Source organism: Peromyscus eremicus, chromosome 14 (assembly GCF_949786415.1).
Source record: "Peromyscus eremicus chromosome 14, PerEre_H2_v1, whole genome shotgun sequence".
Taxonomy (NCBI): Eukaryota; Metazoa; Chordata; class Mammalia; order Rodentia; family Cricetidae; genus Peromyscus; species Peromyscus eremicus.
Window position 1 is genome coordinate 78,684,917 of NC_081430.1, and position 25,569 is coordinate 78,710,485.

General features: G+C 50.7%; 1 protein-coding gene across 1 annotated transcript; it reads left to right on the forward strand.

The window, feature by feature from the left end:
• Positions 1–25,569, forward strand: Plekhd1 (pleckstrin homology and coiled-coil domain containing D1). The gene is made up of 13 exons (XM_059279580.1): positions 1–220; positions 8,323–8,416; positions 8,769–8,858; positions 9,055–9,131; positions 9,862–9,953; positions 10,892–10,944; positions 19,796–19,890; positions 21,097–21,190; positions 22,575–22,753; positions 23,212–23,344; positions 24,059–24,203; positions 24,576–24,725; positions 24,959–25,569. The coding sequence occupies exons 1-13, from the start codon at positions 72–74 to the stop codon at positions 25,123–25,125; spliced, it is 1,518 nt and encodes a 505-aa protein (XP_059135563.1). The 5' UTR covers positions 1–71; the 3' UTR covers positions 25,126–25,569.

Here is a 25,569-nt window from a genome sequence, read left to right on the forward strand (position 1 = left end):
CGCCGTCCTCCCTGTCCCTTCCAGTCCCACGAAGGGGGTGGGCCCGGCCCGGGCAGCGCCTCCGAGACAGGATGTTCACGTCCAAGTCCAACTCCGTGTCGCCATCGCCGTCCCTGGAGCAGGCAGACGCGGACGCGCTGGACATCAGCACCAAAGTGCAGCTCTATGGGGTTCTGTGGAAGCGGCCGTTCGGGAGATCGTCGGCCAAGTGGTCCAGGCGGTGAGTGAGTCCCCGCGTCCGGGGAGACCTCCCCTCCCCACCTTGGGAGGGAGCCCCGGGACTCAGGACCCCTCCCACTCCACCAGTCACCGCCCTGCCTCAGCCTTCCTCTATGACCTTGGCCCGCCCAGGCAGTTTCTGTCTGTGCTGTCCCCAAAATGCGACTTTAATTGGCCGCTGGAGCTAGAATGGAATCACGGGCCTATGGTTGCCGGGAATTCTCTGAGGAATGAACTGAGTCCCTGGTCCCAAGTGTCGCGGCTGCATATGGGCTAGAGAGACTGAGGTTAAGTTGGGCCAGACTGAGCAGGAGCCGCCCCCTTCACCCCTAGCCCTCCAACCCTCCCCCTACCCACCCACCCCCGTCTCCCACCAGAGAATCTGCAGAGACCTCCACAGCCAATTCCATCCCTTTGTTGAGGCTTAAAGTGGACTGGGAGATGGGCGCCACTCTATCCAGCAGATCATGGGCCATTCTGAAAGACTCAGGAGAGAGAACCACAAACCTTCTGTAAGAAATTGTGTTGGCAACCCCTCCAACTGTGCCTTCACACACACACACACACACACACACACACACACACACACACACACACACACACCTGAAGTTGGAGTGGGAGAGAGGGGTAGATTGGTCCTGTCCAAAGGACTGATGTTTGGAGAGGTGTTGGGGAGAGCCAGAGCAACATTGGCCCAGTTCTCAGCACCAAACTCCAATTGAAGGCTCCGGATAAACCTGGCTTTCTGTGCACAAATGGTCCTGACAGGTATCGGGAGATGGGGAACTGCAAGTGCAATGGACCAGTTTCTACACCCCTTTCCTCCTCTAGCCCACTAGGATTTACTGCTGGTGTATAGAAAACTCAGACTGCATCCTGGCCCTTCCCTGGAGGGTATGGCCATTCTTGGAACCACAGCCCCTTCCCCACCCCACACCCCAAGTCTGAGTGCCTCGGATGTTTTCAGGACCGCAGATCACGTGCATGCGGTAGCGGTTAGTTTTGATGTTCGATTTTGATGAATAATTTAATATTCCTGTAAGACCTCAGGACAAATGGAGGTGTGGATGGGATTTTGCGTTTTGCAGAGATGGTTTCATACACTTTTATTATTTCTGGCTGATTTCTCTTGGGGATTTAATGGGAGGCAGGCCCCCTTGAGTCCCTTGCAAGTTGAGTTTCTCTCCGATACTTTAAGCGAAGGCTTGGAGCAGTGTGAAGGTTATATGAGAGGACGCTCGCAGGGTTGCTGTCTGAACTGCAGCCACTGAGGGCTGGGAGCGTCCAATCTCTGCCACAGCACTTGGATGAGTATGGGGAGTCGGGGAAGGAGTCAGGGAGGAGCTATGGTGGACTTACTGTGCCAGGGCCATTGTGCAGAATGTCCTGAGCCACCTCAGGCAGCCTTCTCTCTCCATCGGGTCTGACTTTTTGTCCTCATTTAAGACTTTTTCTGCTAGGCATTTTCACCTGGTTGCATCCATTACGTGGTAGGTGCCTTGGACCCCTCGGCTGAGTCTCCTGGCTCCCCTGTCTCCTGTAGGTACAGGGGGACCTGGCTACGGCATATGCAGTTGATTTGGGGCTGACAAGTGCCTGGAGAAAATCTCTTAGCTAAAAGCATGATTGTAGTGGCCAGGACACTTGGGGGTGGGGCCCTGAGAATCTCTGTCAGTCGTCCCCACAGCCACCCAAAACAAACCAGTCTAAGTCAAAACAGTAAGTCCCAGTGCCAAGTCAAGTTCTCTACCCTTTGGAAGAGACTGTCACCTCTCACACCTTCCTTGCTCAGGAGTTGTCACAATGCAAAGATTCTCCCTCCTCTGACCCGCCAGCTCTAGACCTTTGTTCATGTTCCCACCTCTGGGAGAATACCGCCCCATCCTCCACCCCATACACACTCGATTTTCCTTTGAGTCAGCAACAGTCAGAAAGAGTATAGAAGCGAGCCTGATGCCCAGCCCAGCCTTCTCTGGCTTCCCAGTAGGGCCTCTGGGCTCCAGTTTCCCATTTGTGAAGTGCAGTCTCTGGACCTCAGCTAATTAGTGGCCACAGGAAGGCTTGGGACAGGGCAGCCAACACCCACCACTGCAGAGACTTACCATTAGGGAAATCGATGCTCTGGTGGGCAGCTGAGGGAAGAGGCCCGGAAAGGCTCCACGCTGCATTGTCGTAACCAGCCATTGGGCAGGACGGAACTGGCTGTGGCTGGCTGAGTTCTATAAGACCTCTCCTCCTCAGAGTCTGACTTGGGGGAGCCTCCAGTACCCCAACCTTGCCCACACAGCAGTGGGAAGATGCCCTCCTGTTAGTTTACTTTCCTGTGGGCAAAGGAAGGGATCCAAGCGTTCATTAACAGAGAAAGGAGAATTTCCAGAAGGGTCTAGAGGGCAAATTGGCCATGGTCCTCTCCTTCCTCTGGGGGTGGCATAAACTCAGATGCAAAGACCTGTGTGCTCTGAACAGGAGGAGGAAGATGGTCTTGGCTTCAGCCAGGGTCAGCAAGGGATACCTGGGATGCCCTTCTGAGACCACCATGGTGCCTTCAGGACTCAGCTCACCATGTCCTAGCTGGGAAACCATACCTTGGGTAGCCTCTTGAGGGTGAGATAACTTTGGCTCTAAGATCAAAATCCCACAGAAGTCTAAATCCTGCATCTTGTCTCCGCTAATCCCCAGGAGGTGTTGAACTCAGATGTCCTGCTGTCAGGAACTCTGGTTCCTCAGCCTCCCCACCCCCAACCCAGCCATCTCCACTGCCACACACCTCTAATCTCTCACACATGGTCTTTGTGGGCAGAGCAAACCATACTGAAAGCGTGGCAACATGGAGGCCGAGGGACATCACTTTCCCTCAGTGATGGGAGAGCGCTTTCAGATGGGCTTTTTCCTCTGTTTTCTGAAGCCTATTTTATTTGACACTTTATTTTTCAGTTTTTATGTGTTGATTTTAGGTTTTGTTTATTTTTTAAATTTACATCTATATGTGCATGCCTGCTTGTATGTATGTATACCATATGCGTGCAGTGCCACTCTTTTGGTCCAGACTCAGGCATGCTACTGAGACCCTCTCTCCTCTGCACTTACCCACCACACCTCCTTTCTGCCCTGCAGGATGTTCCCAACTTCCAATTTCTCTCCCCTGGGTCTACACCCCCAAACACTGGAGCATTGAACAGCTCAGTAGACCAGACTGGCTACTGCTGCTGGTTCTGTTTCTTCTTCTTCTTCTTCTTCTTCTTCTTCTTCTTCTTCTTCTTCTTCTTCTTCTTCTTCTTCTTCTTCTTCTTCTTCTTCTTGAGATTTTGCTTATTTATATCATGTGTGTGTGTTTGTGTGTGTGTGTGTGTGTGTGTGTGTGTGTGTTCCGCCTGCATGTATATCTGTACATCCTGTGCATACAGTGCTCACAGAAGCCACAGGGAATTGGATCCTCTGGAACTGGAGTTACATATGGCTGTGAGCTGACATGTAGGTGCTGGGAACTGAACCCAGGTCCTCTGGAAAAGTAACCAGTACCCTTAACCACTGGGCCATCTCTCCAGCACCGGGCTGGTCCTTCTTTAACAAGGCCTGTCTGATATACACTGCATCTTCGCTCTGAACATTTTTTTCTGCCTCCACTGGGTCTCTCAGGAGACCAGTGTCAAGCACGGAGCTCTGGCTGGACCCTTATTATACTCAGAGCACAGGGTAAAGGGAAAAGAAGCCACGCTATGAAAATCCCTCACTTTAGATGACGTCTGTGTGTCCATCCTGTCACTCAAGCTAAAATCCTGGCCATGGTATCATTGGACTTAGGTCACCCTGCTCCTGTCTAACTATTCAGCATACTCTGCTGATTTTTACCTTCTAATAACTCTGGTTCACCCCTTTGCCCAGATGTGACCTCCTCAGGGCCTCCTCTCTTAATTCTAAAACCACAAACTGACCTCCCAGGATTTGTTTGATATCTGTGCGAGGTGTATGTGTGTGTGTGTGTGTGGGGGGGGGGAGCTGCATGCTCTCAGCCCCTGTTTTCAGACCCACCCTCTCTCCTTCCCCTCCCCCTATGCCCTGGCCACCCATTTAGCACTTATCTGCACATAACACCAGACATATTTTGATAACCTTGAGCACACTGTTCTCTACATAGGCCCCTCTCTGTCTAGAGAACATTCATCCCCTTGGTGGCCACGCTTCTGGTTTTCACACAAACTTCCCTTGTTGCTCTGGGTCCTGGTGCTTTGTAGAGGCTGTGTATTCTCCAGAGCACTCTGCTGTGTTATAATGTCACAGTAATGGATCCTAGTGCTTCACGGGGTGATAGCATCCCCCTGATACTTTCTACGTTGCTGTGTATCCCCATGGCCTGATGGTGTCACCCCATAGCCAAGTGCTTTATATTTTTAGCTCCCCCGTTTACCCATTGTGTGATCTGGGACTTATTACTTGATGTCTCTGCAGACCAGTTTCGCCACCTACCTTGAACAAGCAGTGACTGAATTACTACACGAACTGTTGGTGCTCAAACAGGGCCTGGTACAAAGACGGAGCTTGATAAACATGAGCTATTTAAAAAATTTTTTTCTTGCCACACGCTCTCTCCTGCATTCAACGCTTGAGCTCCTTGGGGACAGGGACTCACCAAGCTGTCAGGGCCCAGCACAGTACCGGCTTGGCTAAGTAACTGGTTCTGTAACAGGCCTCTGGCCTGAGCCAAGTGGGCACTGCAGCCGAACTACAGGGGTCAGCTCAAGGGAGTCAGACAGCTGGTGATAGCGGTGAGGAGGACCAGCATCCCAGAGCACAGGCAGCTGAGAACTTGAGCTCTGTGAACAGAGCGCTGAGTTTACCACTCACCTGTTGCCTCTTCTCACTGTGTTCCAACCTATGTACTGGAAGAGCAAAAACCCCGTCCATCACTTGGAGACATTTAAATAAGATAATGTCAATGAAGTATGTGTAACAAAGGGCATACCTTCCTGACTTCTAAGTTCTTCCATCTGGAGGTGAAATAACAGAGCGGGGGTCCTGAGGATATGGCTGACTCGGGTGGATCGCTTGTCTAGCACGCATGAAGGTCTGGGTTCAGTTCCCAGCTCTCCATAAACCAGGCATGGTGACTCATGCCTATAATCACAGCATTCAGGAGGTGGAGGCAGAAAGGTCACAGGTTCAAGGTCAGCATCAGCTATATGGTGAGTTTGAGACCAGCCTGACCACCTGAGTCGCTATAATAATCAATTAATTAATATTAATATTAATAGTAGACCATAGAGAGAAGGCAGCCAGGACTGACGTGAAACCGTTACCACGCACAGACTCCAGGCTTTCTGCAAACCCAGGATGGCTAAAAGCAAACGCTGACGGTAAAGCTTCTCCAGGGACAGACGTTGGCCCTGGAGATGGGGGACACTTCAGACAGGAGGAGGACAGGGCTGTGGCCTGTGACTGGAAAGCAGGAAGCCAGCCAGTTGGGCTGCAGCCATGCCCTCTTCAGTGGCTGTCGTGTGAGCACAAATGGGAAGAGGGGCGGGGTGGCTGCGGAGCCACTGAACTTAACGATAAGGAACAGCAGTAATCAGAATAACGATGAGCACGGCCTGTGTGTTTACTACGAGCCAAGTCCTCACGTGATCAGACTCGTTTCCCTCCCAGCCATGAGAAATACCCTTTAATGGTCACCCACGCGGGACCTGAGGCCCAGGAAGACTAGATGTCTCTCCCCATCACTGCTGGTGACTGGCGGAGCCCCACCTTGGCCATTGCAACACGGCTTCCCACATCTCTACCCTGGGTGTGTCCTGAGCCAGGACAACAGCTCCATGAGCGGTATAGGGAGCAGGAGACAGGCCTGGTGGTCCTGAGTTCCAATCCTCCTTCTGCAGTTGTAAGGCTTTGTATGTGGCGTCATATCTAAGCCCTTCTTCCCTCACCTGTGACCTGGGAGTGAAAGGCCCCGCCTCCAGCACTGGTCTGAGAGGCAGGTTCTCTGATCCTCGCATAATATGTCTCATAGAAGCTAATACGTAGAAATGGTGACTGTGACCAGCTCTTTCACTGGCTGCCCAGCTCTGCAGGGCCCAAGGGAGGTTGGCCCAGCCTTGGATACTGAAGGGAGAGTGTCTAGAACAGAGTGACTTTGAGGGAAGGTGTGAGAAGAGGAAAGCCTCTCTACGCAGTCTTACATAGACTTGCAAGGGCCCCAGCTGCTGAGGAGAAGCTAAAAAACACCCACCAGAGTGGCCACCACCAAGGCAGCTGGATCAGCAAAGATCTTTTGGGTCTTGTCAAATGAGCCACGGTGGGTAGGAGCTTACCCTCTGCCTCCAGGTCTGTGCCAGGTATGGCTCATGTGGCAGTCCATGGTGACTCTCAGCCTGCTGAAATGTGACCACCGTGGAGCAAAGGCTGCCTGGAGCATCTGCTCTGCCTTTCTGTGCTTGCTTTGGGAGGGGGGTGACATCTGGGGACACTCTGTGTATTGGGAAGATCCTGGGAACTCTACATGCCTCTATCCACTCTACATACCTCTCTCCTCCAGTGATGTGTGGCAATAGCTTGTTAGCACATTCCCTCCTATGCCAGGACCATCTGTTTCCCATACAGCAACTGGGGCTAGCCTTTCACAATGTAAGTCAGGCCATGTGACTCCTGCTCAAAGCCCTCCCATGGCCATTATACTCGGAGAGAAAACCAATCTCTACCAGGTAGCTTCAGCTCCTCACACCACCTGACATGCTAGGGTTAGAGGGATTAGAGGCATGTGCCCACTAGTTAGCCTCATGTGTCCAGGGCTGGCTTTGAACTCACTACGTAGCTGAGGATGACTTTGAGTTCCTTATTGTCTTGTTTCTACTTCCTGGATGTTTGGGGTTATAGGTGTGTACTACCATGCTAGTGTATGTGGTACTAGAGATTACTTGGTGTATGCTAGGCAAACACTCTACCATTAACTATACCTCCAGCCCCGGTTCCTCTTTTGTGAAGCTCCTCTAGGTCGTGGTCCTGCCTCATTATTAGCTCACCGAACCATAGTTACCTCCTAGAAATCCTGTTTCCAGATACAGTCTCTCTGCGGGTAGGGATTCAACATATGAAGGGGTTCATGAGGCACTATTGTGTGTGTGTGTGTGTGTGTGTGTGTGTGTGTGTGTGTGTGTGTGTGTGGCGGGGGGGCAACACTCTTCTGCTTGCCTGCATTTCCAGCAGAGGGTCCTCACAGGCCATGCATCATTGAGATGGGAGAGATTGCTCAAGTCTATGAGTTCAAGACCAGCCTTAGGCAACTTAGCAAGACCTCCATCTCAAAATGGGGTGGGGGGGGGGTAAAATCATGAGCTCACACCAAAGTACAAAGTTGAGCTTCAGTTCCCTTGGGAGAAGGATTGCTGCAGCCATTCAGGCTGCTCCTCCACTCTGCCCCAAAGCCTCTGTGGTCCTGCCCCTCCACTCTGCCCCAAAGCCTCTGTGGTCCTTCCACTCTGCCCCAAAGCCTCTGTGCTCACAGGGAAGATCACGTGGGCGATGGAACCTGCAGGGGTCCTCTGACTTCTTGATAGCTCCTCACCGGAAGTGAATGGTTTAATAACAGGCTCTTGGGGTGGTTCTGCTGTATTTGATTTTCACAGTACAAACACTCCTGCTGTGGCCTCTGTTGTCACCGCCGTCCTGTCACTGAATGCTGAGCAGGTTAAGAGAGTCATGCTGTTGGTCATTGTGAGTCTATCCTAGCAGGTTCCAATAGGTCGCTGCTCTGAATTTTCCCCTGCTAGGATAGACTCAAATCCCATTTGATTACCCTGAAACATCCGTCCAGAATCATGTGGCTCATCCTCCATCCACACCTGGAGAGGCGCTCCCACATGTCTGGAGTCCTGGATAGTTCACAGGGTAAAGGGACCCGAGCAGGACAACAGGTTTCTACTGTGCTGAGGAGGCCAGTCCTGGACGCAAGTCACGGGCACCGCTCCTTCACTACCTGTACAGGGACCATCTGAGGCCACTCTGTGCAATGTGCAGTGTGGACTAGGGTCCCCATGGGCTCCCATGTGAGTCCAGGGCCCCCAAGGATGTTCTTGACCCCTAAGATCTCACCATTTTCTCACGCCTCCCCCATAGGTTTTTTATCATCAAAGAAAGCTTTCTGCTTTACTATTCTGAGAGTGAAAAGAAGAGCTTTGAAACCAATAAATACTTCAATATCCATCCTAAGGTAAGGAGGCGCCTTTCCAGGGCCACAGCGAGGGAGGGCCCACTGGGGACGTTTGGGAATGGCAGGGAACTATCTGTTGCCTTGATTTGGCTTAGAATCTAGAGAACAAATCCTCTCAGGGCTCAAGACACCCCCTGTAGCCTCCCCATACACACACACTTCCTTAGCCACAGAGCCCGCCCCAGCTCTTCTTCCTTCTGGGAATCCGTCTTAGTCTTGATGTCATAACCCTGGGATGTGGTCCAGCCTGAGGTCCTTGGCAAGCCCTTGGCTTTCTCCGGGAGCCTCCTGGGACTCTTAAGTGATGTAAGCTGAGTGAGGTGGGAGCTGCCCTGCTCTGCTTCTTCCTCAGGGTGTCATCCCACTGGGCGGCTGCCTGGTGGAGGCCAGAGAGGAACCCAGCATGCCCTACGCCATGAAGATCTCACATCAGGACTTCCACGTGAGTGGGGACCCTCCCCTAGCCCAGGGTCCACAGGGCTAAGCATCTTCATCTTGATCCTCTGGGAACAGCCCTGTGCAGTCTAGCCTGAGAGGACTGCCAGGGCCCAGGCCTGTTGGGGGTGGGGAGCAGAGAAGAAATCGCCTCCCTTTCCTTTGGAGTGGACACCTCTCACTCTGGCTCCTCTTCCCGGCAGGGAAATGTCTTGTTGGCTGCCGAGTCTGAGTTTGAGCAGACACAATGGCTTGAGATGCTGCAGGAGTCTGGGAAGGTGTAAGTGTCTGCCAGCTGGGCCTCTGGGGGGCCAGGATGAGAGCGGATGGGCTAGGCTGGCCCTGCCCACCTGCCTGTCTGCTGGGTCCTGAGACGGGGCCGTGGGAGTGGGCCAGGGTGTGTGGGAAGAGACAGCTCAAGCTGTAGAGCGTCTGTGAGGGTGCCCTACGTGGTGAGTTTGGGAAGGTGTCTGCAATGATAGGTGGCAGATGTGGACACCATTAGCCTCCAATTCTTGGGACTTAGTCAATCATCACTCCTCATATTCAGAACCTCAGTACGTCCAGCTTGCCTTCCCAGACCTGTAATTAACCCTAGTAAGGACCAGAGATGGTGTTTGCAAATCACAGAGACCACCTGACCAACACAGCCTGTGCCCATTGAAACCAGTCCATGCTTCCAACCCAACCAATAACACCAAGTACCCAGCCTGGAACCAGGTGGTGGGCATGCAGTGTGTAGAAGGCTGCAAGGGAAGCAGTCCCTCCCCTCCTCTGTGAGCGCTCTTGGCTCCGTCCCTGTGGCCCTCTTTGCAATCTCAGCCTCCAGTTACTGTAACTGATCAATGCTGGTGGCGTGCCCAGAGCCCTGGGTGCCAGACTGAGCTGGGATTCTGCAGGGCAGAGGAGGGGCTAGCACAGAAAATGTACAATCTCCTCCCTGGGCCTTCCTCCTGGTTTAACGGTTTGTATTTCCCCTCCCCTCTCTCCCATCTGTCTTCCCTCCCCAGGACCTGGAAAAATGCCCAGCTAGGAGAAGCTATGATCAAAAGCCTGGAGGCACAGGGGCTACAGCTGGCGAAGGAAAAGCAGGAATATTTAGGTTAGTTACGGGGTGAACTGGAATCTGAAGTTTCCCGATGGCGGCACTTGGGGACCTGAGTGACAGATGGAGAGGGACTTGGTGGGAGTGGTACGGGAGGTCTCTCTGGGGCTTGGGAGGGAGCTTGGCACCCAGAGCACTTGATGATGTGATAAACATCTTTTTGATCAGAGAGCTAGAGGCAGGAGAGACTAGCGGCCAAGTGCTTGGCTTTGGATCCGGCCCTGTCACCTACCTATCTGAAGTGTGGATCTGTAGGCCACTCAGTCTCTCTATAAGCCTCAGTTTCTTGCTCCTTAAAGAAGAGATGGAAATGGTCCCTGGTGTTAGAGGTGGGATGGAGATCGGCTTAAAGGGAAAATCCCCGGGTGTGTGTATGTGTCGGGCCTTCAGTTGAAGGACCTAAAAATGGAAAAATACTATCCTGCCTGAGTCCCAGGTCCTGTGCCCTTCCTCTCTGTCTCCTCACCAAACCCACTTTAAACCTAGCTGCAAGGCCCCAGGCCCCATGCTCTAACTGTCTGCTAAATGCCCCCAGTTGGGAGATGATGAGAATGGGTTGATCCTCTTCCTGGAAACCCTGCTGAGACATCTCAGGCCCTGGCCCCTCTCTGCCTACTCTAAGCAGCCCTCCCTTACCTGGAAAGTGCCCTCTCCAACTAACCAGGCACTAGTGGGGGCAGTAGAGACTGCAAAGACCCACCTGAGCCTCCATGGTCACGTCCCCTGTGGACCTAAGGATGCACGAAACAGGGCAGAAGACCTAAAAGGCAGCTTGGCCCAGTGAGACAGCTTCAGTTCAGCAGAACAGGACCCCATCCCTGATTAGGAGTGCAGACCTCTTCCCTGGGAGACAGCATAGGTGACAGAGGCCACCCAAGGCCCCTACCCTCAGGACCCCCGAGCTGTTTTCAGTGGCTGTGTGCTTGCCTTGGCAGACAAGCTGATGGAGGAGACAGAGGAACTGTGCCTTCAGAGGGAGCAGAGAGAGGTAAGCACATAGTGTGAGTGTGCAGAAAGACTCAACTCCCCCTCATGGCTGGCATTAGGGCAGCATTTCTCAACCTGTGGGTCATGACCCCTTGGGGGGGTTTGTTGATTTCACAGGGGTCGACTAAGACCATTGGAAAACGCAGAGATTTACATTGTGATCCATAACACTAGCAAAATTACAGTTATGAAGTAGCAACAAAAATAATGTTATGCTTGGGGGGGGTGTCCCCACAACACGAGGAACTGTAATAAAGGGTCTCAGCATTAGGAAGGTGGAGAACCACTGCATTAGGGGATGGTGCTGGTGTGGGGAGGGGGTTGCTAGGCATCCAGAGACTTGCCTGAGAGACCTCAAACGGGATGGAGCAGTGAGGCCACCAGATGACAGTGTCTTTACTTTGCAATAGCATCTTGGTGAGAAGCATATTTTTCTTGTGAACCCTCAGGAAAAGAATGAGTGAGGAGCAGATCTTAGGGACAAAGCCATCTAAACATTTCATAAGCAGCTTGCTGGTATCCACAGGAGGTTGTAATGGCCTGAGTTTTGGTGGGGTGCTTGTGGGGGGGGAGGCCGTGGGGGGCCTTCTAGTACATTAGAGTGATGGGGTTTGAGGACTTCAGAGATCTGTTCATTCTGTTGCCATCAACACCACTAGCCCTGTGGAGGCTCAGCCCAAGCTTAAAGCAGACTCCTGTGTCATTTGAGCCATTGGATTCTGCTCCATTCCCACACCTGAAGGGCAGGGCATGTGGTAAGCAGAGGGAGACCTGGAGCCAACCTCCTGTGGTTGTATTTGACCTTAGCCCTTCTACCTGGATGGTCCCTGACAAGTTACTTAACCTCTCTGCATGTCAATATTCTCATCCAAGAATCTGAGAAAAATAATAAAACCCGACTTCTTAGGAATGTTGTAATGGTTAAGCAGGACGTTACATCGAAAGCATCTGATCCACTGTGTGTACAGGGTGTGCTCAGTGACTAGCTGTTCTTCTTAGCATTATGCTCATGTTATTATTAATTATGGGCCACTCCTGCCTGGGTGAGGCCTGGCATTGCAAAGTGGTGCTCAGAGAAGACTACATCGAGGAGACTGACCCAAGCCACTTCCTTCAGCCTGGTCCCTTTTCATTGTGTGTCTAAATTCCAATGGTTCAGGCCAGCCACAGGGCTGAGGCCATCAGCTGTAGCTCAGTGCCTGGCTGTGACTCAGCTCAGGAATTCAGCTCCTTCCCTGCCACCCCTCAAGGGACTCTAAAAGATGCCCTAAAGTCAAGAATCACAAGTCTCCTTTGGACCCCAAGCCCTCCAAGTCCTGTTACAGCACCCAGCCTCAGAGGAGAGCATGGTAGCATGGAAAGAATCAAGACTAGGCTGACTTGACTCTTGCAACTTTACATTGTGGCTTAATTTCAAACCACTACGACGGTCCACTTTAATTCTTCTTCCAAAATTTCACCCCCTGTGCCCACTTATTCTTCCAAATAGACTTTAGAGTCTTCATTGATTACAAATGAAAGAAAAACAAGGTTGAAGATTTTAATGTGGAGATATGGAGTTGAAAGTAGGGTTTTGTGTCTTTAAAAAGTATTTTATGTGTATGGGCACTTTGTCTGCATGCACGTCTAGTGTGCCTGGTGTCCAGGAAGTCAGGTGAGGGAGTAGGACCCTGAACTGGCCTCATCATAGTGCCTTGCCTCTCTTCCCCCAGAGTTTGAGCCCTAAGGTCCGTATGCTCTCATCTAAATCCCATTAGAGTTTGGACCTCTTCTCCATAGCATCCTAAGCATTTGCAATGAGACTTTGATATATGGTCAGAAACTTTAAGGACAGATGATTTGGGAGGCCCAGCATAGGATGGAGTGGGAGACACAGCCCCCAATGGGGAGAGGAGACTTAGCCAACAGAGGTTGAATCTGGGGCAGAAATTGGCCCAAGGAAAATTTAGACACACTATCTAGGTCTTAGCTTGGAAATGAGGGCAGCAGAGACCCAGGGCACACAGGCCTTGCTTCACGCCACAGCACTGAAGTGGGACGCTGGCAGCTACAGAATACAAGGAAGGTGCAAGCCCAGATGTTGATGTGGTGGGGGACTCCTGGAGCAGGCAGCAGGAAGGGAACCACCCCAGGTCCAAGCTCCCTGTCAGTGATGTGCTCTAGCCCAGAAACAGAGCCCGGATTCTGCTCCTGGTCTGACCACACTGAGTCACTGTGCCTGCTCTTCCTTAGTTAGCTCCCCCATAGGGTAGGTAGACTTGTCCCCAGTACCTTCCCCTCCTGTTCTAGATCAGAGATTGGCAGAGGGGTTTGGGGCCACACAGAAAGAATTCCGTATCCCAGAGACAAGATGGCTCTTCTGATGAGGTATGAGGTTTCCAGGGGATAGCCTGACCCATAGGGAGCCTTGCGGATTCTGCAGCCAGGAGACCTGGCAGAGTCTCAGCTTCAACACTCACGGTGTGAATGTCGTCTGATTCCTCTGGACTTTGTGTTCTTCATCTCTAATGCTTAATAAAAGTAACAGCTGCTCTGCGTTCTTCTGGGTTGCTGAGAAGCTAAACGGACTAGAATTCAGGGAAATGTGCCATGGGATGGTGTGGCCATGTACCTGTAGCCATGGCATTTTCCACACATCAGAGAAAGCCCTAGCCTGAGTGTTTTTAGCCAAGAATGCATAGACAGCTGCCTGGGCATATCTTCCAGGAACATCAGACTTCGCTCTTTTTTTTTTTATTTTTTCATTTATTTTTTTTGAGGGGGTGGTTCTCTCAAGACAGGGTTTCTTTGTGTAGCCCTGGCTATCCTGGAGCTCACTCTGTAGACCAGGCTGGCCTTGAACTCACAGAGATCTGCCTGCCTCTGCTCCCAAGTTAAAGGGATTAAAGGAGTGCGCCACCACCGCCCAGCAGGCTTTACTGTTAGTGTAGCACATTCTGTAGATTTTGATAAATATAAAATGCCACTAATTCACCATTGTGATATCACAGAGAATAGTTTCACTGCCTTAAACATTCTGCGTTCCCTCTGTTTGTCTCTCCCACCACAAACCCCAGCAACCACTGATCTTTTGACTGTCCCCAAAGGTGTGCTCTTTCCAGAGTGTCATGGAGTTGGAGTCACACACCAAGTAGGCTTTTCAGATCACCATCTTTCACTTAGTAAGGTACATTGAAACATCCACTGTGCCTTTGTATGGCTTGAACACTGGTTCCTTTTCAGAGTTGAATAAATTTGTTATCTGGGTATATACCTATTTTCTTATTGAAGGATCGACCCTCTGGGTTGTTCCAGGTTTCAACAATTATAAATGGAGCCATTATAAACACATGTAGATAGTTTGTTGTGTATGGACAGACACTGTCAGTTCACTTGAATAAGTAACAAGGAATGTTATATTTTTTTTTTTAGTTTATTTGGTGTAAATTCAATATTTAATTTGGTGGAGGAAATTGAAATCACTTCTTCAACTCACGTCACTCAGAAATATATTGTTTAATCTCCAGTCACTTTGTGGCTTTTCTTGCTATTGTTTTGATATGAGTTTCTAGTATAATTCATTACCGATGAAGAGCAAATGTTATACGGCTTTTAGTCTTTTAAATTTGTTAAGGAGTGTCTCCTCCTGTGGAGGCCAGGCTCTCTTGATGAATGGTCTATGTGAGCTTGGGAATAATGTGAAATATGCCACCGTTAACGGTGTGGTTTGTCAATCCTAGTAGTTTGATCTACCATGACAAAGTCAGGCCAAGTGGTTTCAATAAGAGCAATCTATTTCTCAGAGTTCTGGAGACTAGAAAATGAAAGATCAAGTTGTTAAAAAGGCGAGTTTTATTCTGAGGTCTCTCTCATAGGCAGCTGCCAGTTGATGGTGTACTCTACGCCCTACCTTGTCCACACATGGGATGACATGAAAAGCACGCTTTCTGGTGTATTTGGAAGTTTCTCTCGGCAGAGACATTCTTTATCCTTTCAGAGTGTGGCTTTGTTATTTTGCTTTGGGTTTTTGTTTGCTTGCTTGCTTGCTTTGTGAGGCAGAGTGACATGTAGTTTAAGCCAGCCTTGAACTCCTGATCATCTCTGTTTCCTGTGTCCACCTCCTGAGTTCTGGGATTACAAGAGCACACCATCACACCTGGCCATTGTCTAATTAATTGTCTTGTGTTTTGAATCTTGCATTTAGGGTGTGTGTGTGTGTGTGTGTGTGTGTGTGTGTGTGTGTGTGTGTGTGTGTTTGTGTGTGTGTGTGTGTGCTTGTGTGTGTGTGTGTGTATGAAATTTCCATCTCCCCACATATATTAATCATCTATTTTTACATATCTATTTTTTTCTATTAAAGTCTTCAGCATATAACCCACAGTTGGGTTTGTTTTTAATTTTTAACTCCTGGTCTGATCATTTTAACAGTCCTGCTATCTGACTCTGGTTCTGATAATCTCTTCAAACTGTATATTATATCTTGTTTTGAGATAGGGTCTCTCTATGTAGCCTTGGCTGGCCTGGAACTCACTATGTAGACCAGACTGGCCTCCAACTCCCAGGGATCCACCTGCCTCTGTCTTCTGAGCGCTGAGATTAAAAGCCTGACCTAGATGGCACTTGATAAGCACTTACTAATGGCAAGCCGTTTGCATGAATGAACTTGTGCGACCCTCCTGGTAACTCTACAAGACCGTGCTTACTTGCTTCAGGTAGTGCTTGAGCTGCCCCTCCCCTCTCTGTTCTAAGTCTTAAGAAGTGATTTCAGGGCTGGAGAGGTGGCTCAGAGGTTAAGAGCACTGACTGATCTTCCAGAGGACCTGAATTCAATTCCCAGCAACCATATGGTGGCTCCAACCATCTATAATGAGATCTGGTGCCCTCTTCTGGCCTGCAGGCATACATGCAGGCAGAACACTGTATACATAATAAATAAATCTTTTTTTAAAAAGTGATTTCAAGAGAACTCCCTCACCAAATTAAATATTGAGACCTAAGTCTAAAAAAAAAATATAACATTCCTTGTTACTTATTCAAGTGAACTGACGGCGTCTGTCCATACACGACAAACTATCTACGCATGTTTATAATGGCTCCATTCATAATTGCTGAAACCTTCAATGAGAAAATAGATATATACCTATTTGGTTCGGGGGAAAAACAACAACAAAAGATCCTCACCTAAGCCTGCAGTCCTGCATGGCCTACAGTGTCTCCTTTGTCAGCCTCCCTGCATCTCCGACCCCAGCCTCTCACCCATCCTATTTGCTCTCATGTTTCATAGGGGCCTGGCTTGGTTCTTCCAGGCAATATGTTTCCATAGGGGCTTTGTATGTACTATTCCTTCCATCTGGAATGTTCTTTCCTCTTGTACTTAACTAGGCAAGGCACTGAGCTAAATCTCCAACCCATTTATCTACCCAGCTTTGTCTCTCAGCTCAAGAATCAACTGGTTGCCCCTCTTTCCACCTCTATGGAGTTTTCTATCCTACTTACATCCAGGACAGATTGACCTGGAACTGGGTCCCTGTCCTGCAGGACTTGTATCTTGTTTTGTAGTACTCTCCGAGATATCGGATTATTTTAGTAATACTGGATTCCTACATTTGATCTGAAATCCTGGTCTGGGTTTCTTAGTAGCTACACTAGACTATAGGCTCCGTAAGAACATCTTCAGATCTCCCATGCAGAGCCCAGCAGGTGCTTGGAACATAGGATGCACTTGGTAAATAGATGTAGCATGAATGAATAGAACTATGAGAAAAAATCTCACTGGGCTATTTCCTGGAATTGCATTGAGCCTGTCAATTACTTGCAAAGAATCCTCCCTGTATTAAGGCTTCCTGATCAGGAGCCCCTGTGGCTGCATTCTCTTCATGGGTATAATTAGTTTTATTGAGGACCAGAAATCATGGTCTGTGAAGCATGGCAAACAAGATGTGTTTAGCTTGGAGGACAGGAAACTTGGGAAAAGAATTTTTTTTTTTAATACTTGAAGGGGAAAGAAATTAGTCTTATTTGATGGCCTAAGGAGAAGCTAGATTCGGTGAGGGAGGCAGACTTGGGCTGAAATGGAACTGGTGGACAACATGGGCTGCTTGCTTCTCCAACTAGAGCAACCTGGAGTGACCAGGTGCCGGCTGCTGCTGTTCTTGGCCCTGGGGGTCTTCTGTTTGGCTTGGACTATATATGCTAGCTCCTGTTTTGTGGACTGGGTCCCACAGGCCTCAGAGACTTAGAGAGAGCCTGGAAGAGAGTGTGACAAAGGCCAGGAATGAGGCAGCTGCTGAAGGGAGAGAACGGTTGAGCAAGGCCAGAGGTGGTGGTTCGAGAGACTGGGAGAGGAGCAATGTTGTTGCATGAATGAGGCGAGCCCTGCTGTTGGTTCCCTGTGAAGATTTCCACAAAATCTTCCATCACTCACCAATGCTTTTGTATCTGTGGCTTTTAGAGGGGGCTGGGGGTGGGGGCAGGCAGAGCTGGCAGAGGGCAGGGCTTTCTCTAGGTTGTTCAAAGCTGAAACCGATTTTCTGATTTCCTACCATGAGATACTCAAGCCAACCTTGACCACCTGTTGGCAGAAAATCATCAGGGGATTCAAGCATCCCGTGAAGACTGAACTTCCTTTAAAGTTGCTTTGGTGCAGGAGGGCTCTGGTTCATGACACCCATTCTGCTGGCCCCTTGAGGCAGCGGCACATGCTTCCCTGGGCATAGCTAGTCATTGACACAAGCAGAAACATCTTACCACATATGCTTGGGACCTCTGAGTGGAGAAGGAAGGCCAATGGCTGGCTTGTGTTTGTTGTCCTATTGTGCTCAAAGTCACTTTTCTCTTCAATGTTCTTAGAGACACTGCCTAGCATCTGCTAGTGTCCCGAGGTGCTTGGGCACTAGGGAGGGAAGGTCTGAGTTTCAGACCCTGACTGACAGTTCAACAGAAGCCATTCCACTGTGATAACGAGTGAAGGGAGAAGGCTGTAAGCTGCAGGGCTAGGGAGCTTTCCGGGGAGCCTGAGAGAGTGAGGCTGGAGGGTGGAGTCCTCTACTGAGTCCTGGGTGATCATTTCTGAAGCAGCAGAAGCCTTGGGACCTGTGAGAGCCATTATGGAGCTCAGGTGCTTCTGGCTAGTGAGTTCTGTGGTACTCACAACAGCTGTTGCATAACTGACAAACAGCACCAGAGGAGAATCGGTCAAGTGTGTTGACTATGGCCAGAGAGGCTCTCAGCAGCACCATTTGTATCAAAGCAGAGAGTTTCATGTTTCTTTTTAACGTTGTTGTTGTTGTTGTTGTTGTTATTATTATTATTATTATTATTATTATTATTATTATTATTTGAGACAGAGTTTCTCTGTGTAGCCCTGGCTGTCCTGGAACTTGCTCTGTAGCCCAGGCTGGCCTCAAACTCACAGAGATCTGCCTGCCTCTGCCTCCCAAGATCTGGGATTAAAGGTGCGTGCCACTACCACCCAGCCTCATATTTTTTTTTTAAGGTCTTAAGTTTTCTTTAGTTGTGTGTGTGGGGGGAATATGTGCAAGAATACAAATTTAATTTATATCTTATTAATATAAGACGTGTCAAATATAGATATGGCTAGATCATGGCTTCTGCAGCAACCCAAAACCCCCATATGTCCATGGCTTTTAACAGCATGAATGTGTTTTCTTACACAGCTACTTGGGCTGGCGGGAGCTCTGTTTCATGTGTCCTCATTCCTAGGGATCCAGGCTAAGGGGACCCCCACCTATGCCAGGGGAAAGGAACCATAGCCCACCACACACCATCTTTTCAAAAGATATCTGCCTTCCTGCTCACATTCCGTCAGCCTCAGCTACTCCCATGAGCCCCACTACCCATAGCCAGTGTACTGGAGCCGTGCATGTGCCCAGGAGCATCAATCAGAACACCAGGGAGCAGCCCGGGTGGGGGCAACATTTAGCAAACGCAGGCAGTTTGTAACCACGTGCCAGTAAAGATTTGATGAGAAGAAAGTCACTTGGGTAAGAAACTTAGCCGTGCGGATTGAAATGAGACTTTCCCCTGTACCTATTTTATTCCCTTTCTGCATCTCTTCAAAGCCAGTGGTAACAGCGCCCTCCATAGGCAGTGCCATTCCCTACCAAGGATGCCATTATGCTTGAGAACAAAGCCCTTAGGTGACCAGATTGTAATTTAGAACCGGAAAGCGAGAAAGCAGATGCAGAAACAATATGCTCCCACAACATAAGATGTGGAAAACAAACAAAAACCTCGAGCTAAACTTCATGAAATGGATCCCTAATACCACCTGCTACAGATCCAGGGAAGATAGGATCCCTAGCCTAGAGGCTCCAGCTTGCTGGGGGAAACATTGAGGCTGGCCAGCTTCCCTGAAGGGACCTGTCCTGGGCTTTCTGACACTCCTACGCCGGTAGGTCTGAGGAGAGGGAAGCTGCCCATCCCTAGAGATAAAGAAAACCTTATTCTCTGACTCTTGGGTTGGGAATAGCTTCGCTTTGCCACTATACCCGATGCCATTCTGTGTCCTGGAAATACACACTCCACGGGGTTGTTTTGTTTTTGTTCCATGCTTCACGTTGGGATGTTAGCCCCTAGTGTTGCCCAGCGGAACCACATCCAGGTTTACAGTCATATCTGTCAGAGGACCCTTGTTGGGATCATTAACTGTTTTCATGGGCCAGGTTCATCACATTTTTGGGTTAGGTGAGACCACATGCCACTGAATGGCTCCTTGGGATTTACAAGTTTGCCCTTATGCCCTAAACTGAGCCAAATTCTCCGGTGTCCCCTGGGCTAGTGAGAGGAGGAATCGTCCTGAGCCTAGAGGCCCTGCAGGTCCTGTGACTTTCCTCTTCTCTGGTTCTCTTCAGGAGCTTGAACGTCTGAACCAGGTGCTGGAGGCCGAAAAGCAGCAGTTCGAGGAGGTGGTACAAGAGCTGAGGGTGGAGCAAGAGCAGATCAAGAGGTGATGGCGGGCCTGGGGGCGGGCAGTGGGATGCCCTGTCCCGGGAGGGGCAGCTGGGAGGGGCGGGGGGGGGGGGTTACCCTGGCCCTGGGAGGGGCAACAGGGACAATACTCTGGCCCTGGGAGATGGGGGGGGATGACGGAGTGAGGGATGCCCCGGCCCTAGGAGGGGCAACAGGGGGAATGCCTTGGCTCTGAGAGGGGCAGCAGAGTGATTTTCTAGCCCTGGCAGACCCATGTGCAGCCAGACCTGCAGAGAGCTTTACCAGGAAACCACTCAATGCTCCAGGTCTTGAGTATACCCAGAAAATATGCCCGCCCCCCAGTAGGTCATTTCCAAACATTGATAATGACCTCTTGCCAAGGTGTGAACAAAAGTGTGAGACACGGGTGACTGCAGGCTAACCTCTTCCAAGGAACAAGCCCCCCCCACCCCCCACCCCCCACCCCCCACCATGTTTGTGAGAGCCACTTACCCAAGTTATTGGCAACAAGCTGGCCTGGCCTAGAAGTGCTGCCCACAAAAAAAAAACCCCAACATTCTCCATCTCTCCTGGAATCCTTTCACATTTTAGTTCATGACACATTGGGATCTTCAGTCTGATGTATTATTTACAAATCTAGTTGCCCATGATAAGCATTAATTGCATTATAATCTCATAAAGGTGGGACATGTGTGTATCCTCAACCCAGGTGACTCGGATGTAGTCTATGCAGAATTTGGAAACTGCTTCTGTGATTGATGGTGCTCAGTGTCACACCACCTCCACCATCATCATCATCTTCACCACCACACGGACTATCAGTGACAGTCCAGAAACACTTACTCGGGACAACCTTATTTAAGGGAATCATTTAGATATGTGTTTGGGGGAGGGAGAAATACGGAGACTCTTTTTCCTAATTTTTAAAGTTAGTGTACAAGTAAGAGGATCTCCCTAAGTAAAACACCAAGCACTTGTTGGACACTGAATTAGAAACTCAGTTCCTGGCTTCAGGACCTTCCTTTGTCCGGTAAGTAAATCCACCGCATTTGGCGGAGCGTTCCTTGCGGCCCTGACTCTGCATCTGTTCTCAGTAGCCAGTGTTGCAGAGTACTGGCTGTCCAAGGGCCACACTGAGCCACTTCAGCTATGACAGAAGCATGCCTGTAGGCAGAGGTTGGCAAGGGTGCCCACTGCCATTCCAGCTCTCCGTCCCCCACAGGGAGCTAGAACTCACTGCAAGATGCCTCAAGGGTGTGGAACAAGAGAAGAAGGAGCTGAGGAATCTCACAGAATCCTTACAGCGCACACTGGAGGTGAGAGGGTTGCTCGCCCAGGAGGGTAAGCTGGCGGGTTGGGCTACGTAATTCTGGATTTCTCGGTATTTCCTAAGGAAGGTACTTACAGGAGAATGAGCATGAAGAGAAGCTTCTCTAAAGGACCCTGTCTGTGGATGGTTGGGAACTCTAGCTGGCACATGAAACCCAAAGCATGGACTGCTTCTTCCCAGACCCAGAACAAACATTCTGTCTCGCCCTTGTGACGACCGTGGCCTCAGGAAACCTGCTTTCTGTAGTGCTGGTCTTGTACCAGAGGCAGGATTGATGAGAGTGAGAGGTGGGGTCACCCACCACATCCTCCTGTGGTTCCTTCACTTAGCTGCTCCTCGGTGAAATTGAGCATGAAGTGAAAGCAACTTCCAGGTCACCTTCATCTGATACATGAGACCGAGAGGGGGAGGGACAAGCAGCATGTGTCAAGGACAGAGAACAAACTTCTTAGCATAGCATGCATGCCTTTCCTCCCCTGCTTCCCCTCCATCCCCTGCTCCAAGACACTCCAGCCCCTACTCCAACCACTGAGCTCATGCCCCTAAGGAAAACAAGCTTTTTGATCCCCCACACCTCTACCCTACTGTCGCTTCTACACAACATATCTTTTTCATCTCTTCTTTGGAGGACTATTTGTCTTCAGACTCAGCTAAAATGTCTCTTTAGTCAGCTTCCTTGACTCTTCTAGGTCGGCATTTGCTCTGTTCCCATGCATTTTGCACACCTGTTGTAGGATTAACTCTGGGTTGTGTTTTTGAAACTGTGATCTTTACCTGGCCATGTCTTCACAGTTTCCCAAAGTCCAGCACCTGAAGTGAGCTTGGGACCATACACCTTAGTTGAATCCATCAAGTGCGTGAAGGCTACAAGACTTTCAGTCTCCCTGGAGTGACTGGAGCCTTGGCTGGTTTAGCTTTCCCCGTCATGGGAGCGGTCACCACGGATATTTCCAACCCCAGAATTTCACTGTAGTGTTACGATCCTGACTGATAAATGCAGAGAATGTCTAGATGCACTCTTGGACTGGTCCTTTGGGGTATTCTCACATGAGCCCAATACATCTCCTTTCTCCTTGAGGAACAAGGACCTCAAAAAGCCATGTTGCCCTGAGGCCTTGGGACCTGGCCCTGATAGGTACCATCTCTACTGGAAGTCACATTGGGTTCCTCCTTGTCTGTCTGTCTGTCTTGATGGAGGAGTAACCTGGCCATGTTGTAAGGAAGAAGATCTTGGAATGAGGCATGCGAAATGTCCATCACGGAGGACTGAGGGAGTTGTAGATCACTCCCTGGAATTGCAAGGAGACCAGGGCAGCCATGCTGGAGAACTAACCCCTGCTCCTCCCCACCCTTCCTTGCCTTTGTGCCAGGAACTCTCCATAGAGAAGAAGAAAACCCTAGAGATGCTGGAGGAAGATAAGAACCAGCCACAGCCATCGGCCAATCAGAGTGAGCAGCCACTTGCCAGTGATGGTCTCCATAGCAACCTCAGGCAGATCGAAGAGCGGATGCAGGAGCTTTTGGCAGAGAAGCTTCTGGCTGAGAAGCGGTGAGGCACCTGAGACCCCTGGGTCCTCCAGCAGCTTGGGGGCTGCGACTGCCCTCAAGTTATACAACTGGACTTGAGTTCCAGCTGTCATTGACGAGACGGGTCGCTTACTTCCTTTTTGCCCATGACCTGACTTTCCCAAAGCTGCCTTGACAAACCATTCAGAGCAGCATCAAGTCCTCAGAACAGTGCCCGTGGCCAGCCAACAGGTTCTCGTAGCTTCTATCCACCTGACCCATGAAGAAACCGAGCCTCACTGGGGTTGGCAGACTTCCTGAGGTCAGAGAAGTAGCAATCCCTGAACCTCTAAGCCTAGGGCTCCCATCACCCCATACCACCTCCCCTCATCGCCTGTCTGACTGGACCTGAAGAGGGCTCAGTCTTTCTCTAGCCATGTCTCTCGCAGGGGCACCTCCCTTTGTAGGCGAGCACTGGGTAAGCATCCCTCCTGCCCACAGGATGAAGGAGAATGAAGAACGCTCACGGGCCCTGGAGGAGGAACGGGAGTTCTACTCAAGCCAGTCTCAAGCTCTGCAGAACTCGCTTCAGGAGCTGACTGCAGAGAAGCAGCAGGCTGAGCGGGAGCTCAAGGTATGCAGCCCGCATGGACCTTGTGCTCTGGGCTCTTCCAAACTGCTGGGGACTCCTGCCCATCCCTGTACTTCACAGCTACCCTAGACTTCTCTCCCAGTGTATTGAGCTGGCCAGATTCAAGGATGGGTTGATCACAAGAGGTAACAATCTCTCTATTACTGGTAGACAAGTGTTAGGAACAGGGCCATGCCCGGTCATCTAGGTCATGGGTAAGGCATAGAACCAAGATATGGAAACTTCCATCCAAGCCCATTGAGCCCAGGATGACCGGGAAAGGTGTGCTAGCCATTTTTCCCATTACTGTGATGAAGCTTCTGTCAAAAGCAGCTTAAGGAAGGGGAGGTTCATGGTTTGGGGGATGTAGTCTGTCATGACAGGGAAATCATGATGGTGGGAGTATGAGGCAGCTTGTGACATTGTGTCTGAAGTCAGGAAGCAGAGAGATGAATCTATCTATACCTTTTCCCCTTTCCTTTTTGTTCAGTCTGGCACCCCAACCCATGGGATAGTACCACCCACAGTCGGGGTGCACCCTCTCCCCTCGGTTAAACCTTTCTGGAGATGCCCTCACAGACACACCAGAGGTGTGTCTCCTAGGTGATCCTAAGTCTGGTTCAATTAGCAAAGAAAATAAACCACCACGGAAGGCTGCTGGGGAGGTGGAGACTGCTTCCTGGACTCGGCTTCCCTCCTGCCTGTCCCTCCATCTAGGCTGAAGTGAAGGTACGCATGGACCTGGAGAGACGACTTCGCGAGGCAGAGGCAGCCTTGCGGAGCCTGGAACAAGGGCTCAATTCCAAGGTTCGGAACAAGGAGAAGGAAGAGAGGATGCGGGCTGATGTGAGCCACCTGAAAAGTAAGGCCTCCCTCCAGGGCCCAGCCCCACTAGAGCCTGGAACGGGGCCTGCATGTGTGAAGTGGTCCTTCCTAGAATCCCCTCTCCAGACACCATCCTGCAGGAGTCCCTTTGGCACAGCCTCTTTGCGGCCGCTGGACCTGGGGTGAGGGTGTGGGAGGAAAGCCTGAAGTTTCGTCCTCCTTTCAAAAGCTCAGAGCTCTGTTCCCAGCAGATCTTCTCTATGAGAGCTACAGGTTGTGGTCCGAGGAGGAACGGGGCTCTCCAAAGGATAAAGACCAACACGTCTCCCACCAGACCAAATGAGTACTTAGGAGGGGAAGGACGGGCCCAGAGAAAGATGCGGTCAACTGTTCCTTCCCATCACCACAGGGTTCTTCGAGGAGTGCATCCGCAATGCAGAGCTTGAGGCCAAGATGCCGGTCATCATGAAGAACTCCGTGTACATCCATAAGGCCGCCACTCGTCGTATCAAGAGCTGCCGTTTCCACCGCCGCCGGTCCAGCACTTCCTGGAACGACAGTGAGCACTCATGTGCCTTTGTGGGGTCGGCTGGCACAGGCTGTCGGCTTCGGCGACAAGGCGGGGAGAGGGCTGGTTTGGGAACAAGTAGCCAAGGCTGGGTAGTATGTCCTTGAACCTGGCTCTACCGGACTTGGGGCCAAGCGAAGCTCAGCAGCATGTAGGGCTGGGCCGAGGGGGGGAGGGTGGGCTCAGCATGGGGGAATGCCGTGCATTGGTCTTTGTCTCCCCAGTGAAGCCATCCCAGTCCTTCATGACCTCCCAGCTAGAAGCCAACAACATAGAAGAGCTAAAGGAGGTGGCCAAGCGGCTAAGCCGAGACCAGCGCTTCCGAGAATCCATCTACCACATCATGGCCACCCAGCCTGGGGCCACTGCGCTCCCCCGGGGTGGAAAGTGATGGTACTCCTCTCCCACCTCCTCTCTCTCCTTGGTAGGGTAGGAGGGAGGCCTGGCTCTCCTTGGCTCCTCTCCACCAGAGCACCCCTAGGGGAGGGGTGCCCTTATTCTCAAAGGAGGTGATCAGTCCCTCTGCTTTACCTCGAGCCCTGACCTTGGAGATCAGAAGAGAGTGTTGGAGTCCCTGGAACTGGAGTTATGGGTGGTTGTGATCCCCTATGCGGGTGCTGGGAATTGAACCTGGGTCCTCTGGAAGAGTCACAAGTGCTCTTAACCACTGAGCCATCTCTCCAGGCCTGAGCCCTGACCTTGGGTCTACACTATGTAGGTGGCTCCACACTGGGTGCTACCTGGTTTGTCATGATGAGGCCTGACTGTGTGTGGAATCTGTTGGTCAGGAAGAGAAAATGTCTATTCCACAGGGTAGGCAGGGCCTGCCCACTGG

Coding starts and splice junctions, on each gene's coding strand:
- Plekhd1 (XM_059279580.1), top strand. CDS start 72: ATGTTCACGTCCAAGTCCAACTCCGTGTCGCCATCGCCGTCCCTGGAG. Junction 10,945..19,795: donor TTCAGAGGGAGCAGAGAGAG/GTAAGCACATAG, acceptor GGTTCTCTTCAG/GAGCTTGAACGTCTGAACCA. Junction 19,891..21,096: donor GAGCAAGAGCAGATCAAGAG/GTGATGGCGGGC, acceptor CGTCCCCCACAG/GGAGCTAGAACTCACTGCAA.